Source organism: Propithecus coquereli, unplaced genomic scaffold (assembly GCF_000956105.1).
Source record: "Propithecus coquereli isolate 6110/MARCELLA unplaced genomic scaffold, Pcoq_1.0 Scaffold170, whole genome shotgun sequence".
Taxonomy (NCBI): domain Eukaryota; kingdom Metazoa; phylum Chordata; class Mammalia; order Primates; family Indriidae; genus Propithecus; species Propithecus coquereli.
In genome coordinates this window covers 4,592,004-4,611,563 of record NW_012141636.1, presented here as the reverse complement: position 1 = coordinate 4,611,563, position 19,560 = coordinate 4,592,004, and the positions used below count along the sequence as shown (strand labels likewise).

Here is a 19,560-nt window from a genome sequence, read left to right as displayed (position 1 = left end):
AGGAGAAAATACAATGACTTCGGTTATTTTATTTGAAGAAGAAAATGCATGAAAACAAAAACAATTGTAATGAGTGATTTGCTAGATGACCGTGGGGGCAAACTGGTGATCTTATCTAAATGAAACTGAATAAAATGATTGGAAAAATTATGAACAATAATCTTTTATAAAGTTATTGTTCTGGATAGACTTGATTAAGAAATTATATATAATATTTTTATTGTACTGATTTTTCAAAATAAATCCATAAATCCCACTTTTGCCTAGATCTAGAATAATGGGAAAAGTGTCACTCTCATTCTAAAAGGAAGAAAAATCTGGATAAACTACGAACCTAACAAGCGAGAATTCTACATCCAGAGAAAATATTTTTCAATATTGAAGGTGAAATAAAGACTTTTTCCAGAAAGATAAAAACTAAGAAAATTCATCACCAGCAGACCTGAGCTACCAAAAATGTTAAAGGCAGTTTTTCAGGTAAAAGGAATATGATACCAGACAAAATTTTGATCTGTAAGAAGAAATGGAGAGCTCTGGAAATAGAACAATAAAGGTAAATTTAGAAGACATATTTTTCTTATCTTTAATTGTTCTGAAAGTGAATTAAGTATCTAAAGCAGGGGTCAGCAAACTATGGCTCACTAGCCAAATCTAGCCTGCTACCTATTTTCAAATGGCTTGGGGGCTAATAATCATCTTTACGGTTGTAAATAGATAAAAAATAAATCAAAAGAATAACAATATTTTGTGACATGTAAAATTATATGAAATTCTAATTACAGTGTGATAAAGCTTTACCGGAACACAGCCATGCTCATTTAGTATTGTCCATGGCTGCTTTCACACTACCTATAACAGCAAGAGTTGAATAGTTGTGACAGAGACCATATGGTCACAAAGCCTAAAATATTTACTATCTGGCCCTTTACAGAAAAAGTTTGCTGACCCTGGGTCTGAAGTAAAAATAGTAACAATGTATTGTGGAGTGTATGACATATGTAAAGATAAATGTGTAACACAAAGGATGGGAAGGAGGAATCAGAAGTATAGTATTGTTAAGGTTCTTACACTATACATCAAGTGGCACAATATTAATTGAAGATTGGCTGATAAAAATGTATACTATAAATGTTAAGGCAACCACTGAATTAAAACAAAGAAGTATAAATATCAGCCAATAGTAAAGATAGAATGGAGCCACAGACAACTACACAATCAATCTAGAAGGGAGAAAAAGGAAAAAAAAAGAGAAGCAAAGAAAAAAATGGAACGAATACAAAATAACTAGCAAGAAGGGAGATTTCAAATAAACCATATCATAAGTATATTATATGTAAACAGTATAAACATATCAATTAAAAGATAGAGATTATCAGATTGGATAAAGAAGGAAGAACCAAGTTTATATGGTCTAAAAGAAACTTTAAAAGTGAAGACAAAGATTAAAGTAAAAGAATGGAAACATTATACCATCAAATGCTAAACAAAAGAAAGCTGGAGTAGCTATATCAACATTAAACATAGTAGACTTCAGAACAAGGAATATTACCAGGAATAAATAGGAATCTCACAAAATTTAAAAAGGGTCAGTTCACCAAGAAACAGAAAAAATGAGGTTTATTTACCTGACCTTCTTTTAATTACATTCTTACAAAGATACTAATGGCATGGACAATTTCTTTTGAAAAATCACATATGGCTTTTGAACATACTGTATGAATATTTTCTATGAGATTTTCTGAGCCAGTTGCTCTTTCCTTAGTATAATTCCATTAGTTTGTATTACCTAAGCAAATAAATGGTAACAGAAATAGAAAACAAAACACACTCTGAGATATGCTGGATAATGGAAAATAACCAACCTGAGGCTAAAAATGTTGGAGATAATATACATGTAAACATATAAGAATTTCTGTTAAGTATAAATACAAACACTATGACATGACAAATGAAAAAGAATGTGAATTTAAACATGTAATTACCCAAAATTTATCCTTAACTTTTGTATATTCAACAATACTAGTAATGCTTTCTAGTTTAACCATATTAAAAATGTTTTTAACATTAATAATATTTTATAACAAGTGATTCATTACTTGTAGTTTACAGTTTGTTATTCCTTCTTTCCATTTCAAAATACTTTCTCCATATCTACCTTTTATGAATAAATTTTTATATAAAATGATACATGACCATTTTACCCAAAGTAACTCCAGAATTCAATTTTCCCAGCATTAATTTTCTTTGAGTTTAACAAGAATAATATGTGTGTATGTGTGCACATGTATATATACGTATACATATATACATACACAGGTCAACCTTATTTAACACACTTCACCATTTGGAACCTATATTTAGATATAAAATGTAAATTTTAAATGTTTAATAAATATGTCACTAATATGATTTACGTATTAGTGATTCCATTAAACAAAAGTCCACTCTTAAAGTTGCAGAGTACTGTGTCAAGAATAATCTTTACATATACATTTAGGTGTGGGTTTATGTTTGTGTGGGCACATTTATGGGATTATACAGAATGGGTGCTAGAATTTTAACTCTGGTTATTTGAGACAGTGTAGTAGGTATAGTGAGTGGGTGAAAGCACGAAAAAGTCTTTGTTTATATAAGCTATAATAGAAATTCCTTACTCATTCTATCAAGTGTTGGTATCAGTTAGAAAGTTCTGAAATGTTTAAATTAATAAACAAGAAGTGAATGTGGGCCGGGCACGGTGGTTCACGCCTGTAATCCTAGCTCTCTGGGAGGCCGAGGCGGACGGATTGTTTGAGCTCAGGAGTTCAAAACCAGCCTGAGCAAGAGCGAGACCCTGTCTCTACTAAAAAGAGAAAGAAATTAATCGGACAATTAAAAATATATAGAAAAAAAAAATTAGCCGGGCATGGTGGCGCGTGTCTGTAGTCCCAGCTACTGGGGAGGCTGAGGCAGGAGGATCGCTTAAGCCCAGGAGTTTGAGGTTGCTGTGAGCTAGGCTGACGCCACGGCACTCTAGCCTGGGCAACACAGAGAGACTCTGTCTCAAAAAAAAAAAAAAAAAAAAAAAAGAAGTGAATGTGATTAAGAAAAACATATCAGGTATATAAATATCATTTTGATGTTGGGAATATCAGAAAATTCATATTTTCTCAGAATATCAATTGAAAAAGAAAATGAGTCTTTGAGAATCTTTAATATTATATGTAAATACAAACGTCTACACATTCAAGTATATTAAATAATATTTTAAAAGAAAAAGTTTCTCCGACTTCAATTCTCAATATATTGTATATATTTGGTGATATCAAGATGTTTATGAATATTCTAGAAAGAAGCATTAAAAAATGACAGATTAATTAAAGTCATATCTCATTTTAACAACAGCCATGTTACCTAATTCTCATTCTTCTTTCCTCTTCTGAAAACCTTACCTTGTATATGCTAACAAAAGAGCCAAGAAAAGCTCCGAGCTGGAAGTTTTCTTTATTGTAGAAGAGAGAAAGTAGCCTGGATGGCTGTGTAAACAGATGCCTAAATGCAGAAGGGATTCGGAGGCAGCACTGGATCAAGTATCCCACACTAAACATTCTGATGAAACCCTAGAGAAAATTGGGAAGAAATTCTGATTTACAACCAAATTTTGAAGTCTGATAGAATTTTACTGTCTCTGAATCAAAACCAGAGTCAAAAAATTTTAATATAAGTTCATAGCACAGCAATTTGCAAAATAAAGTCTTAAAACCTCAAACAATAATTTTAAAACAATTACCTTAAAAATAAGGGTGCAATCTTGGAATGAGTGTACTTTCTTTGATATACAAAGACTTAGAAATTCTCACAAACACTGGCCAAGCTTGCCTATGCACGAAAATTCCACTTCTTGACATTTTCTTGACAATAACCAGGATTTTAAATTCTTAAACCACAAATGAATTTTAAAGACAAAAGCACTGAAATTCCAAAAAATCGTTAACAAAACCAAATGCTTTTGGAAATTTTAACAGAAAACTACTCTTAATCGTTATTACCACGAATAGGGGTTCTATTGATAGAAAAATAATTTTATTATTTGTTTAGACCTTTGTACCAACTTCCTCAATGATCAGGTTAAAAGAATTTCCCATAAAAAATAATTATATCTAGGTTTTATTCCTGTGTTCAACTGTCAGGCTAAAACATCTCTAAGGAATAGTAGCTTTAAGATGCATTAAACTAAACTTGAAAAAGCAAATCCACTACAAATCCACCATTTCTCTATATTTCCTTCAACTGTTTATAGTACAAAAGAGATCTGTAGAGGATGACTAGTAACAAATTTATGAAAATGAAGTTTAGATGTCTGAGAGACTGAAAAGTTAATTAATTAACATAATTAATACTGAGAGACTGAAAAATTACAATTAGCACAAAGCAAAACATTAACAGAAAGAGTAGTATTTTATATATAAATCAACCAGTACATTGTAATAATACCACTCTCCATCCTCCTCCTCTTTTGCCCCTACTGGAATGGGAAAATATCTATCTCTTAGCAGTGCTTGCCTGCTAACTTCCACAGGTCAGGTCTGTATTAACCAGATTACAGCTTTCTTTTCTAGAAAAAATTGAATTACTATGAAGAAACATTGGTTAATTTACCTGAAACCACCTAATACCTAATTAAAACATGAAATCAAATCATCCAATTACTGTGAATTACAATGCACTTGCTTAACTGAAACTGCGTCGTATATGTTTAATGCATGAAATAAAATGGTCACACTTTTATCTTGCCATTGATAACCTTATAATGTTAATCTAAGGATTCATACATCACAATCACATTACAATCTTTTTATGTTGTTTTCAAAAGATCCACTCATCCCTGTGTTCGAGAAATATTTGCTGAATGCCCATTATGTGTCAAAGCATTACACTAGATGCTGGGTATACAGTTATAAGGAGGACACAAAGTTCTTGACTTCATGGAGCTTTCATGCTTATTATAGGAAGATAAAATAAAGGAAGAGTAAGAAAACACAAAATAATTGCAGATTATAATAAATGTTATAAAGAAAATAATCAGGGCACTAGGATAGAAATTAACAGGGCGATAAATCTATTACTCTATTAGATTCATGGTGAATGTAGGCATTTAAATGATGTGACATTTCAATAGACCCAAAAGAGAAGACGCTAGCATGAGACAACCATTTTGGACAGCTTGGACAGAAGGCACAAAGCCAATAAAGAAGTTGGCAGGTATAAGGAACCAAGAAAAAGCTAGTATAAATGGAGTTGAGGGGAATGCAATTAATAGGAATATTTACTCAGAATACGATTTAACATGTGGTGTAATTAAGTCCATGGAATAATGAGGTGCACTGTCAAAAATTTTTACTACCACATTTGTGGTGTAAATTCCTCACCTACAGGTCTCCAAATCGTTTTACTTTCATGGACATAATACCGTATTCCATTTTATACATATATTACCAAGTTTATAGTGCTGGCACACATTCGAAAGAATCACTAGAATTTTTCAATGCTTGGTAATTCTCACTAACTTTCTCATATTTTTTTTTAATGTCACCTCCCTCCACCCCAAATATTTCAAATACCTCCAATTTAATCAGAATACTTTTCTTAGTTTCCCTCCTGAAGTTTCCCTTTGAACTACAATCCTGTTCAGTTAGAAGAATAATAACTCTCCAGAAGCCAGCAGACTCTGAAATTGTCAGCAATATTGCCCTTTTTTTTTTTTTTTTGGACACTTTAAAAGTGAGGCAAGAAATCAAATTTGGAAAGAGTGTATCAGAAACTACTGTACAACTGGAAGAAGAAAAAAAAAAAAACACTCCTTTTATCCTTACTCCATTTTGGGGAATTCTGAAGGTAAGTGTGGGCTTGGGCAAATGCACCGTCAACACTGGGCCATAGGTGTTCACATTAATAAGCACTAATGTGGGACAGTTCCTCCTTTCTAGAGTAACCATAAGAAGCCTGTCTTTTGGGGTATCATACAACTTTGCTGTTTTCATCATCAACTGAGTTGGGAGTAGACCTTGCAAGAAGAACATAACTTTCTAAAGCATCAGAATTGTTAGAGCACCATTCAAAACTAGGAAACCTGCAGCAGGTGGTACCACCTGTGCCACATTAACTGCAATGAAAATAACTTTCTTCCCAGAACTGGTAGTAATGGGGGAAGCGGGGAGGGTGAGTGGGGGTGGGAGGGAAGAGTATCACACTAGTACACAAGTATGTTAGGAAGTTGGGAATTTATGCCAGTGAGCATACCTAGCTTGCATGTAGAGCAACTGCAGACATGCTCCAATTACCTCAATGCCTTAAAAAAAAGGCAATGTCTTTACAAGTCCAAAACCATAAACCACTGTAACAGATTGTACACAGTGTATAAAGTACACGTGTGACTGCCCATCTAGCTAGAACACAGCACAGTCCAGGGACCTTGTTTTAGATATAGTTCTAATCAGAATACATTACAAAGTACAAATTTAATTACTTTTTCTTTTTTCTTCTTGTTACCCCATTTGCTCTCCTATCTCACAAATTTTAAATAAGCTAATTTCTAAACAAGCTAATTTTTAAATTGTTTAAAGATCTGGTAAGTGAATATTAAAAGCTTAATTGTCATTGTCATTTATTCTCACCAATTTCTTGGTCAAATGCAAAAATGATAGCAATTATTAACTTTTCTGTTTACTTTAAATTATTTCTTAATAAGTAAGTTATTTCTATGCCTATTCTCCATTGTTAGGAAAGTACATACTTTCATATACTTACTTTAATGCAATAAGAGATGCAATTATCTTCATAGTGCTTGCAACATCTATGCCTTGGTCCATGCTTACATCTGAAATTAAACCAAAAAAGCTAAGCTAATTGTAATTTAAATATGTGTGTGATTTAAAACTCTTCAACCAAAAAAAAAAAACACAACAAAACAACAACAACAACAAAAAAAAGAACATCACGCACCCACTTATTTTTAAATGTGTGCAACTTTTGGTGTTTTAGGACATATAGAAGCAAGAAAAACAGGTATTTTAGGGTTTTTTTCCTTTGCTGCTTACCACTTGACACATTGTATAAAATATGTGACAGCAGTCAAAACACTTGAATGTGGAACAAAAAAATCTCACTGGTAAGTATTTGTGACTAAATATGAAAAATAGGTATATATTATTTATATACATTGCCAAATCTTTTTGGAAGCTTTAAATCACTTATTGTAGAGTATAATAGTCATAAATCATCCATGAAGTCAGTACTTGAGCAAAAATCATAATGAGAATATGCTCAGGTTACAGAAATTTATACTTAATTATATTTGAGAGAAAACATCTGGAAAAGAAATATGATATAGTATTAGAATTCAAAATTCAGTTTTAAAAATAAATATAGAAATAAAGATCATGTGGGAATTCAAAAGTAGGTTATTTGTGATTTAATTATAAACCACTTAACCCTCTAGTGTTTAATAAACATTTTCGCTGAGAGGGCTACTGTTCAAGACACACTCATTTTCATTTTTTGGGATGTTGACTCCAAGACTACTCACCCTAGGCATAAAAAACTAAGTAGAACATTTAACATGCATCTAGCTCTCTCCTTTTCTCTTTAAAGGGTTCATGTTCCAAAATAAGTAGTCTTCATAACTTCTTTCAGACTGCAGTTAATTAATTATCTTCATGATTGAACCATATGAACCCTTCCTGTTTATAACAATAACTTGTAAAGCAATGTTCTGGCTCTGCACCTCTCCAATCCCATTTGCAAACTGATTAGCAACACCTTTCCTGAAATCCAATTCTGCACTGCAGCTGGAGTACACAAGCAGCCTTTCCTAGTCAAGGGTGACAGCACGAGTTCATACCGACCATAGCACTTGTATCATTAGAATGATATGACATATCTGGTCATATGAAGTTGCTGAATGATTAAAGCTGGAGGCTTGAAAAGAGGTGAATCAAAGAAGGACTGCCTGATGCAAACCATCACTCTTCATACTTCTAAGTATCCTCTTCAAAGACATTTCTCAGCCATTGTTACCAGAACTAGATAGAAATTTTTAAATTTTCTTTGCTAGTGAAGTTAAATCCTGATATCATCTGCACTGTCATTTAATCTTTTCGTAGTCACACATTAAAATGGCTTCCCCGTCCTCGACTGTCTATCTCCTATATTATTTGCTTTGCTTCTGCATTATTCTGTATCTACTCTGACAAGTTCTGCATGACCTGATCAGTTCTGATGCTCAAGGCATCATTTACTCACATAATTCGTTCTCTATATTTCCCTCTGATTCATGTTGAAATTATTTCCATTAATGGGATATTTTCTCCCTTTTCTCCACTAAGGTTTTCCATAAATATTTTTGAACTTGTGTAATAAGTTCACTACCACAATTATTCCCGTCATCTACTATTCCCTTCTTTACTCTTACCTTCTCTGCGTGGTGTATGCTAAGGTGAAAAGAAAATCTTTAAATTCAGTAAAAATTTGCGTATTCACTGTGTGCTCATATATCATGTCAGGCAATTTCACATATGTTATTTCATTTAATGGTCACAACAATCCTTAATAGAGATTATTAACCCCAGTTAATAAATAAGGACTTCGGAATGCACAGCAGTTAAATCACTTTTCCAAAGTGAGAAGGCTGGTAGAGGTAAAATGAGAGTCAAATACAGGTTTTATGATTTCTGAAAGGGCCTCAGCTTCCTATAATTGATCCCTTAACTTTCTATAATATACTGCCTACTTATTCTACCTTTTCTAAAAATAACACTACCAAGATTATTTTTATTTTATTTTTATTTTTATTTTTATTGGCTGATGTTCTTATTTTAAACTATTAAATTTATTTTCTTAAATATGTACACTAGAAATATAAATACTTATTCAAAGAAATCTTTATGTTTCATATGAATAATATACAAATAAAGATTTCTTACTTCAGTTTCAGAGCCCTAAAAATTTTCGGTCTTACAAAATACACTTTACTTAAGGTTTGCTCTTTAGTATTTCTTTATCTTCTTGAATCTCTCTCAGGACCTATTCTTTCTCCTTTAGCACAATAAATTAGCACGTATTAATCTGTTTCCTGAGGTTCTCCATTATTGTCTTCTGTAATTCTGCCTGGTTTGAAATGGAAAAATATTTCAGTTTCATGAAAATCTATTTCAAAGGCATATGATGGTCTACAGTACTGCCAGAAATAATAAATAACATTCACTTGCCATTGTGTGCCTCAAAATTCTATGCACAGTGTCCGGTGAAAAATGACCATCATTACCTGAATAGGAAACAAAAATACCTTGGCATGGTATAAATATCATATAAAAGGGACAAAGTGTGATAAAATATCAATAAAAAAGAACTCACATTGAATCCGCAAGTTTCCTGACTAGAGCAATTATGTTCATTCTTGGTTTTTCCTCATGTTTCTCTCTCTTTTGTTCCACTTTTGAATATGCTGCCTCTGGTGAATAAGAATGTGTGGGAATTTCTTCCTTCCCTACAATGAACCTAAAGAAAAGAGCACAATGTGAGGCATTTTTCACCTTTAAAGAAATCAATGAGGAAAAAAAAGAAAAGATATTGTTTATAAACAAATACATTTGGAGAGTATCTTATTTTAAATACTAATATTTTCACAATTTATACAAAATATAATCATCCTTTGAAGAAAAACAGACTTTCAAAATCTGAATACTCAGAAAAATTTAATAGTCAATTGTCTGACAATGCAGGTACTTTAAAATCAAACTAACCAAGTAAAATACAGCACAGCTCTTTTATGAAGCGTCCTTTAACTTTAACACCACTTTTTTAAGTTTAAGCCTTAAAGTTTTTCAAAAGAAGGTGAACTTGGATCTAATACACAATCACACAAATTCTATTTTTTCCCTAAATTCTGCTAATAGTTACAATTGAATGAGTTTCTCACTTAGAGTAAAACTCTAATGTCACTTTGAGTCAACAACTGCAGTAGAAGGTCATCAGTACACATACAGGGAAATAGAGGGAACTGTAGAATGAGAATCAGAAAACAGTCAAGATTTCACATATCCTTAAGTTATCTCAACTAGAAAATCTTAAACTTGATGTTACTCCAATCTATTTATTTCTCTTTGGAAAAATCAAATATCTAGGAGATGACACATTCCTAGTTCATCAAAACTGGACTATATTTTTCCAAAGACAATGCAAAGGAAAATGTTACCACCATTAGATATCAATCAAGAAGTATCCTTCCTCAGAGTTTTCATTACTGCTTTTAGCACCTACCCTAGAAGAGTCATTGCTCTTATTAACATAAAGAATAACTAAGCCTTCCTAAGGAAAATACCTCCTAACCTTTCAGAAAATATAATAAAATATAAATAAAACAGGGCACCAATAATATTACATTAAAATTCTGCAACTTGGGATGTGTGACAAACAATATGAAAATTTAAACACTCAGAAAAAAAGAGAAAGCTGTTACTACCAACAACTGCAACCCATTCAGTTCAGACAAACTTGGTAAAACATCTAGCTTATCAATTCATAAGGGGTATGTAACGGGTTTGTCTGTCACCAGATGGCAGCTGTGCAGTCTTGGTAGCTGTCAGTCCAAAAGAAATTTCTTACTTGTGGGTATGCACGGAGAATTTAAGATCTGTACTACTGCTCTTTAACAGCAATGGGATAAAACTACGCTAAAACAGATACAACAATATTTCTCACATCTTTCACAACACTGTTGCTATTTTGGTCAGGACTAACTATCTCAGATTAGTGGTCACTTCCTTGGAGAAGCTGTCCCTGCCTCAAGCCAGGGTGATGAGTTAATGATCCTTCCTCTGTGCTATGAGAACCCAATGAACACCCAGTACTGTAAGACACCATTTTAGTAGTCTATATCCCCACTAAACTGTGGGGCCTGTGAGACTATGTATATCTTCTTAGCTATCATATCCCAGCGCCTAGCATAGTGTCTGGCCCAAAGTAAATATTTCATTACTTTAATTTAATTTTTAATTAAATATTAAATTAATTACACATCAAATGAATGAATATAGTAATAGCTAGCATTTTCTGAGTACTTACTACATGACAGGCACAGTGCCAACTGAGTCTTCTACAAATATTAAATCATTTAGTCTTCACAGCAACAACATAGGTATCATAATTCCCATGAGAGTAAACATTAAGTATCTTGTCCACATCTAATAAATTATCAGTAATTATTTGAACCCAGAACTATCTGACCCTAAAGCCTGTCTTCTTAATCGCTGAGCTATGTACATTTCTGATATAGTTTGGATATTTGTCCCCTCCAAATCTCATGTTTAAATTTGATCCCCAATGTTGGAGGTGGGGCCTGGTGGGATGTGTGTCGGTCATGGGAGTGGATCTCTCAAGAATGGCTTGGTGCCATTCTCAGGATTGAATTCTCACTTTTAGATCCCTTTAGATCTGGTTGTTAAAAAGATCCCAGGACCTCCTCCTTTCTTGCTCTCTCTCTCGCCATGTGACAAGCCTGCTCCCCCTTCTCCTTCCGCTGTAATTGGAAGCTTCCTGAGCCCCTCAACAGATGCAGACGCTGGTGCCATGCTTCTTGTACATCCTGCAGAACTGTGAGCCAAAGAAACCCCTTTTCTTTATAAGTTACTCAGCCTCAGGTATTCCTTTATAGCAATGCAAATGGACTAAGACAACTTCTAACTATGTTTTAAACTATGATGAATTAGGCTTCCTGCATCTTCAGACTCCAGCACTAGCTTTTCTCCTATGGTTCTGTCCTTAACTCTATCTAGTCCCATGGACTTCTACTATTATCTACATAGATAGATAATTTTCAAATCATCCTACATACCATTTCTAGAGGAAGCTTCCTAAAATGCAGACCTGAACATACTATTCTCATCCTCAAATAATTTCACTGGCCTATGGCCTACTGAATTAAATACAAACTTCAAGCTTAAAACAGTACCTAGCTCAGAGTGCGTATGAGATATTATTATACATTACAGCTTATGGAACTACTCGTCATTCTCCAAATAAACCATGCCTCTGTACTGCTCTTCTTATCTGGATCATTCTTCCCTACATCTTTGCTAAAATCTATTTGTCTTCTAAAATCCATCTTAAATATTCCTTCCTTTCACCCTTTCCCTCCCATCCCTCCTCAAAGAAAAAATAAAGTAATTTGTGAACCATATAGCACTTAATTTCTATTCTCTTATAGCATTTGGGCTTTTCTATTCTGCAAGTAATTCTGTGCAATTTTCCTGCTGTCTTCTCTGCCTTTATTCCTATCCATAGCTTGAGGAGAGACACTAAATTAGGTCTGCCTAAAATATATTCCTGAGATAATCCACACTTCTCTTTTGTAACATTTGGCACAATTATAATTAATATTGTCTTCCCCACTAGACCACAGCTCTGAGGACAGAGACTGTATCTAACTTATTCCCACTTATTCTTAGTACAAGACCTGGGACAAAGTAGAAGTATACTAAGTAGAAATGAGTGTTATCTTTGTAGCTCCCATATTAACTTGCACATGTTGAGGAGTGCTTAAAAAATGGGTGCTGAACTAAAGTTTAACATTTTAAAGCTTTTACCCTAAGTCTAATTAGGAGACATTAAATTGGGGTACTTTGAGAACACTCATCCTCTGTGAATAAAGGACAGTTTTCCTCAGAGTGAACAATGTATGTTTTCATGATACAATAATTACAATTTGTATAAGATGAGTATTTCCTTTAAGCCTTTTTAGGACACTATTCATTCAAATCTCACTATTCTCCAATGTATCAGGCACTGAAGAGCTTTTCCTCACCAACGTTTAATATTGCCAGGAAGTTATATTAAATTAGGCTACAACAAGCATTTTTCTTTCTCCTTTCTTTTGTAATTAATATTAAATGTTGTGTTTTTGACATGTTATAAATTTATAGCATATGCCTGCAATAAAAATCTGGGCTGCCAAGAATACAAAGAGGTAGTTGGACAGTCATGTCAGATAATACTTTTTATAAGCCTGCAAGATTGACATACATTAACCCACATTATTTTTTGACAATAAAATTTAACAACAGAAAATATATTTGGCTTTTAGTAGTATCTTCTGAGTATTAACTTTATAAATTTGAGATTAATCAATCTACAAGGTGGGGAATCTGAAATGAAACAATCTGATTAGTAGAAGGAGATGTACAATATAAATACATGACAATTCACAACACTTAACAATTTTCTTGGTTTAACAAGAAATTAGCAAGAATTAATAAACATTTTTCCAGAATATTTTCCTATAATACTGAGAAAATTTTAAGTGCAAATAGTCCAAACTAGCCCTTTATTACAAGTGGATTTGAAGAAGAGACACAAAAACATCTGATACATTTTGAGTTTTTGCAAGGATTCTGGGAGTCTAAAGAGATACGTAGGAAAAGAAGGCAAGTTTTTCTTTCTCTTCAGGAAAATTTGTTTTTATTATCAATTTTCAACTTAATAGAGAATACTTTATAGCCAATGCAACAATAACAAAAATGTTATTTTCTAATAAATTTCATGATCTTTTAATGAAAAATACGAGGTAAAGAAATTACTATTGTGTATTATCACTTAGAAAGTTATTGTTACCATAGAGTTTCTACAACCAAAGACATTCCTAATCATACAGTGACTTCATTTGTTCCCTCCCAAAACAGTTTCCTTGCATGCCATCTGATTTTCTATTAATAGCACCTTCTTTTAGGCACTTAGGTTTTCAATACTTGATTGGGGATGAGGGGTCGAAGGGAAGAGAAACAAGGAAAATATCAGTTACTAGGTCATCATTTTCTTCCATTGCAAGTTTCAGCTTTGCCTCTTTCTCTTTAATCCTCCTACTAGCACCCAAATTCCACTCCTTATCATTTTGTCTTTCTACCTTCTGGTTCTTTCTTTTTCCATGTCTTAAGTACTGCAGCCAGATTAATCTTTCTGAAACACTGTCATCTGTACCGCTCAAAAACCACTAATGGCTCTCTACTGCTCACCTTATCAAATCCAAGTTTGTCTTTTTTGTCCTAGGTCTTCTGTAATATGGCCCTACTCTACCTATTAAAAAAATATCCTTTAACCTCTAATTTAAACTTTTCATACCAATTAAGTTCATTTTCTCACTCTTACCTCACATATCATGTTTACGATTTTCATCCTTTTGCCAGTATTATTCACTTCCACCCAGAGTGCTCTCCCTCATCCCTTGCAGTTATCTAAAGCTATCCTTCCAGTACAATTTAAGGCTTATCACCTATAATAACGACAATAAAAACCAACATTTCTTGAGTACTTACTATGTGCCAGGCAGTACTCTAAATATTTTTCATGTATTAACTCACGTGATTCCCTAAATTCCCTTAGGAAGTAATCATATAAAAATTTCTCCTAGTATTGAAGCCCACCCTAATTTTTCCCGCCAATACTTGCAATAAATTCCATGCTACTAATCTTCACTAAGCATCTACTATATGTACTTTGGAGAATAAAATAGGCAACATTTGTGACAAAAACAGGACAAACATTGGGTTTGGAGTCAGTATATACAGTTACTTGTGTGATGCTAAATTAAATTAGTCAAACATTCTAATCCTTGATTTTCTCATCATGTTACATGGGCATAAAAATACCCATCTTATAAAACTTTTGCAAAATTTAATTTACTAATCCATGTGAAAATGCTTGGTGAACTATAAAATAAAATGCTAATGCTAACAAACATTTCTACAGTATACCATTCTGCCAATTACTATACTAAGAGATGGGCTATGAAGTGAAAAGAAAAAACTCTAGCAATGCTTAAAATCTAATACGTGTTTGACAATGCATGAGTCCTGCCCTAAAGAAACCCATACTCTGGTACCACACAATTAAGTACTTAATTGTTCATGTGCAGCTTTGTCTTTCCAAGCTCCTTGAAGAGAGTTCTTGTATTTCTTTTCTAACACCCCACAGTATAAGGCACACAAAAGGCCCAAAAAGTAGTTGCTGAGTGACTGATTTTTAGGGGGAAAAATATGATACATAACTCTTTCAATGAACTATTTGCAAAGGTTTAGAAGTACTTTTGTGACTTCTAAAATCAATTTCAGCTTAAAAATTTAGTCAATAAATATTTATTATAATTACTTACAATGATATTTATTTTTTAAAGAAAATTAACTTGTAAAATCTCTCTCAACATAAGATAAGTAAAATGTTACTTACCTAAGTGCAGAAAATGTAAATCCTTTCAAACCATCTTTGCATCTAAAACAATAAAAATTTAGAATCATAAATATTTTGAGACAAAAAGTAGTATATTACATAGCTACTAATTTTTTTAACTAAAAATGATGTCTCAAAAGATGAAACTCTATTAAGGCAATGATCTGAGCATTACAAACGGTGAAACAAGCAACAAACAATGAAATAAGTCACCTTAAACAAAATGATTAATATAATGCTTTCCATTGTCACATTAACATAACTTAGGGCTCAATTCTCAGATCTTCAGGTTGAAAAGAGACTTAAGTAAATTCTAAGCAGTCCATCAGGACTTAAAATGAGGGCTGGGGCTGGAACATTCTTCATTCTACCCAATCCCTAGGGGACCAATTTGCTGTGAAGAAAAAGACCACATACACCCGCTGGGTATTATATATAGGTCAATTCAAGCTCCTGACTTCTCTCTACTTATTAATTCAGTGAATGCAGAGCAATGTAGAGTTGGCAGGCAAAGAAAGGCTTCAAGTTTAGTTCAACAGTTTTAACTTCTAATTAAGCCCAATTAGAACAGATAACATAGCATGAGGAACAGGATTGGGATGGGGGGAAAGCAGAAAAAGGAGATCTCAAATAGTATTTATTGAGTGCTTATTATTCTGGGCACTGTTTTGGGCCCTCTTTATCTGTTGTCTCATTTAATTATATCACAACTGTATAAATAGAGTTTTTTTTTTTCTATTCCATTACTGCACAGAGGCTCAAAAAATGGAGTAACTTAGATAAAAACATAATAGTAGTCAAAATTCAGGGGGAAAAATAAGTCTGTCTCACTTAAAAAGTCATGGTTGTCTCATTTAATTATATCACAAGTGTATAAATAGAGTTTTTTTTTTTCTATTCCATTACTGCACAGAGGCTCAAAAAATGGAGTAACTTAGATAAAAACATAATAGTAGTCAAAATTCAGGGGGAAAAATAAGTCTGTCTCACTTAAAAAGTCATGGCTTTCTTTTATACATCCTCCTGAAACAGTCTATTCTCTTTAATTGCGGAAAATTCAAACTACATGATAATTAAGAAAAAAATATTCTCAGATCTGCAAAAAAAATTTAAACAGGATCTTAAAGTGGGAACATTACTATACTGGTTTTACATTATCCTGTTGCCGTTCAGTTTCTTTGTTCTTCTTTATAGGTATGATCACCTTTCATAAAGAGCTTTGGGGTATTTATTATCAAAATTCCTTGAAGAAATCTATAAAAATTGGTGACACAATGATGCCCTCGTGTATGTTAATACTAGACACTGGATATTTTTGGATAAAAAGTATAGACTCAAATATAATTGGACAATTCTTTTTGTATGTCTTTTGAATGGAATGTCCCAAAGGAAATGTACAAAAATATAAGAAATATATCTTAATTTAAAATATATACATTTTTATTGGAGGGGTATAGAATCTGAGAAAAGAATTAAATCCATGTACACAGAGATTTTAAAACACTTAAAAACTCATTTCAATTAAGCAACATGATCTACTTTGTGGTCATGTTAACAGCAAAAAATGTAACCACAGAATTTAGCTAACATACTACACAATTATCTAATCTACACAGAATGGGGGTAAAGGCAAAAGAATTCATGTTAAGCTAAAAATGTACGTGGGAAAATCATAGCATTAAAATTCTTAAACTTATCTCTTTTCCCTCTGAAGAAAGTGTTTTGCATTAATTTAAAACCCATAATCTAGATAGGTGAGGTGCTGAGGAAGTAGACTAGGAGTTTACAGACTGGAAAACAGAAAGCAGTATATTGATTAAGATTATGTAAATTAACAAAAAATGTTGACTTTGGTATGTTATAATTAAAAGATGGCCATTTATCTTTGTGATGCTGAATAGATAAAGGACTCTGACAATTTGTTCTAGTCAGGATTGCATATTTGTGACCATAAACAATAAACGTAATTGCAGACTAAAACATCAAAAAGTAGCTTTCGAATATAAAAGAAGCATATACAAATGAATTTGCAATTTCGTTATGATGGAAGTTTGGTTCTTTCAGTAGAATTCTGTGGGAAGCACTTCATACTGATAAAGTCTTAGGATGGATTCAAAAGAGGCTATTCTTCTTTCCATTCATGTGTATAAGGTTTGTTCATGTAATTGAGGGTCAGATGTCTATACCAAAAGAACAAAAAAGTAATTATTCCCATAAAAAGAATCTTTAAAATAGTAATATGACCCCAAATTTTGACACCAAGAGCACCAAGCACTGAGCATTAACCTAACTATGAAACAATATTGTAATCTGTGTTAAATGTAGAAAGTATGATATAAACGTAAAAATTTACACAAAGCAGCCCCTTAGGTTCCTCACTATTCTATACATTCAGTTATTACAATGTAAATAAAATCACATTCTCCATTTAAGTATTAGGGCTCATTGACTTATTCAACAAATACTAACTAAATGGTTATTATGTGCAAGCATAATAGGTTCTCAGGAGCCAACAGTGAACAATAGAGAATTCTTGCTTTCATACAGCTGACATTCTAGTTGGAAAAGAGATATAATAAAAAAGTAAATACATCATAAGGTGATAATTATTATGGCAAAAACAAACAAACAAACAAACAAAAACACCACCACCAACCACAAAAAAAACCACAAGATAAGGGGAGAAACAGTGGTGGAGTCAGGCTTTATTATTTTACATAGTGTGGTCAGATGGGCCTCTCTCAGAAGTAAAATTTGGTAATCTGATCAGAAACCTTAATGCATTGAGAGAAGAGCATTTCAGTTTGAAGCAATAGCAAGTACAAAGCCCATGATGAGGAGTCTAAATGGCATTTAAGGAGAATAGCAAATAGATTAATGTCGCTGGAGCAAAATAGGGGAGGGAAGCAATGGTGGGAAGAGGTCAGAGTAATAGAGGTGGAGGGTGGGAATGATCTGCAATTTACCTAGGGCCCTTCAGGTAAGGACTTTGGAAGGTTTTCAGCAGAGGAGTAACAAAATCTGTCTTAAATCTTAAAAGAATCACTTTGGCTGCTGGGTAGAAAATAATGACTACAGGAGGGCAAGGTTAAAAGTTAGCAGGCGAAAGATGATTGTGGCCATCTAGATCATACCAGTAAAGGTGAAGAGAAGTGGTAAGATTATGAATGTATTTCAAAAGTAGAGCTAACAAAATTTCTTGATGATTTGAATATGGGGTAAAAGAGAAAGAGAGAATTTACAAATTATTGAAATAATTTTGGTTTGAGCAACTGGAAGGATAAATGGCTACTTATTGAAGTGAGGAATACTATGGAAGGAACAGGTTAAAGGAAAAAATCAAAAGTTTTCTTTTGGACATGTTAATTTTGAGATATGTGCTAACTAATTAAAGGGAAATGTTAAGGAAGCAAGCAGCTGGCTACAGGTCTGGGGATCAAGGAAGAGGTCTGATTTGTTTATGTGTGGTACTTAAATTCCTAAGACCAGACACAATCATATTGGGCATATGGAAAGAAAATATCCAAGGACTGAATATATTTTATTCCTCTATAACTTATATTGCAGAAAATCTCTACAGAAGACAAAACTCCATTTCTCCTAATAAAATCATCCTCTGATATAAAGTCTCATTCTTATGTTCAAGTGTACATTTAATTCATGTAGAAATAAGACTTTTGTCCTTAATCTATGTAAATGACATAAAATAATTACTATAAATTAATCCATATTTACTGAATCGCTACTTGCAAGGTTCTGTGCTATGGTAAATTTTTCAATTAGAAGTGTAAATGATAGTAAAAGAAATAATTCTCTGAGGCGGGAGGATCACTTGAGGCTGCAATGAGCTATGATCATGCCACTGCATTCCAGCCTGTGTGACAGAGAGAAACTTCAAAAAAAAAAAAAAAAAAAGGGAAGGAAGGGAGGGAGAAAGAGGAAGGAAAGATTCATTCTGTTCACAAAGATTTTTTTCTTCCATGCTTAATTTCCATGAAATTACTTCCAAGAGATACTTTCATCTTTATTACGATGCTGTACCAGCAGATGTCACTAGAAAACTGTTTTGGGAAAAATGTGCAGCTCTTTGATGTGACTGCTATAGCAAATATTTTATTGGAAGTTTTCCTCTAAAAACACATTTACAGGGATGCAAAAATGTTACTAATATTAATTAATTGCATTAAGTTCTCCCAAGTAAATATCTTGTATTGAACTTTTTTTTTTTTTTGAGACAGAGTCTCACTGTGTTGCCCGGGCTAGAGTGCCGTGGCGTCATCCTAGCTCACAGCAACCTCACACTCCTGG

General features: G+C 33.0%; 1 protein-coding gene across 2 annotated transcripts in view; it reads right to left on the bottom strand.

The window, feature by feature from the left end:
• The window catches only part of TMEM135 (transmembrane protein 135), a 236,969-nt gene that overhangs the window by 11,759 nt on the left and 205,650 nt on the right, over positions 1 to 19,560 (bottom strand). For both annotated transcript variants that reach the window (XM_012641862.1, XM_012641861.1), the window contains 4 exons: positions 15,253 to 15,294; positions 9,391 to 9,534; positions 6,787 to 6,856; positions 3,432 to 3,599 (listed from right to left, as the gene is read on the bottom strand). In XM_012641862.1, coding sequence (XP_012497316.1) covers positions 3,432 to 3,599; positions 6,787 to 6,856; positions 9,391 to 9,534; positions 15,253 to 15,294 — 424 coding nt within the window. The remainder of the gene's footprint in view (positions 1 to 3,431; positions 3,600 to 6,786; positions 6,857 to 9,390; positions 9,535 to 15,252; positions 15,295 to 19,560) is intronic.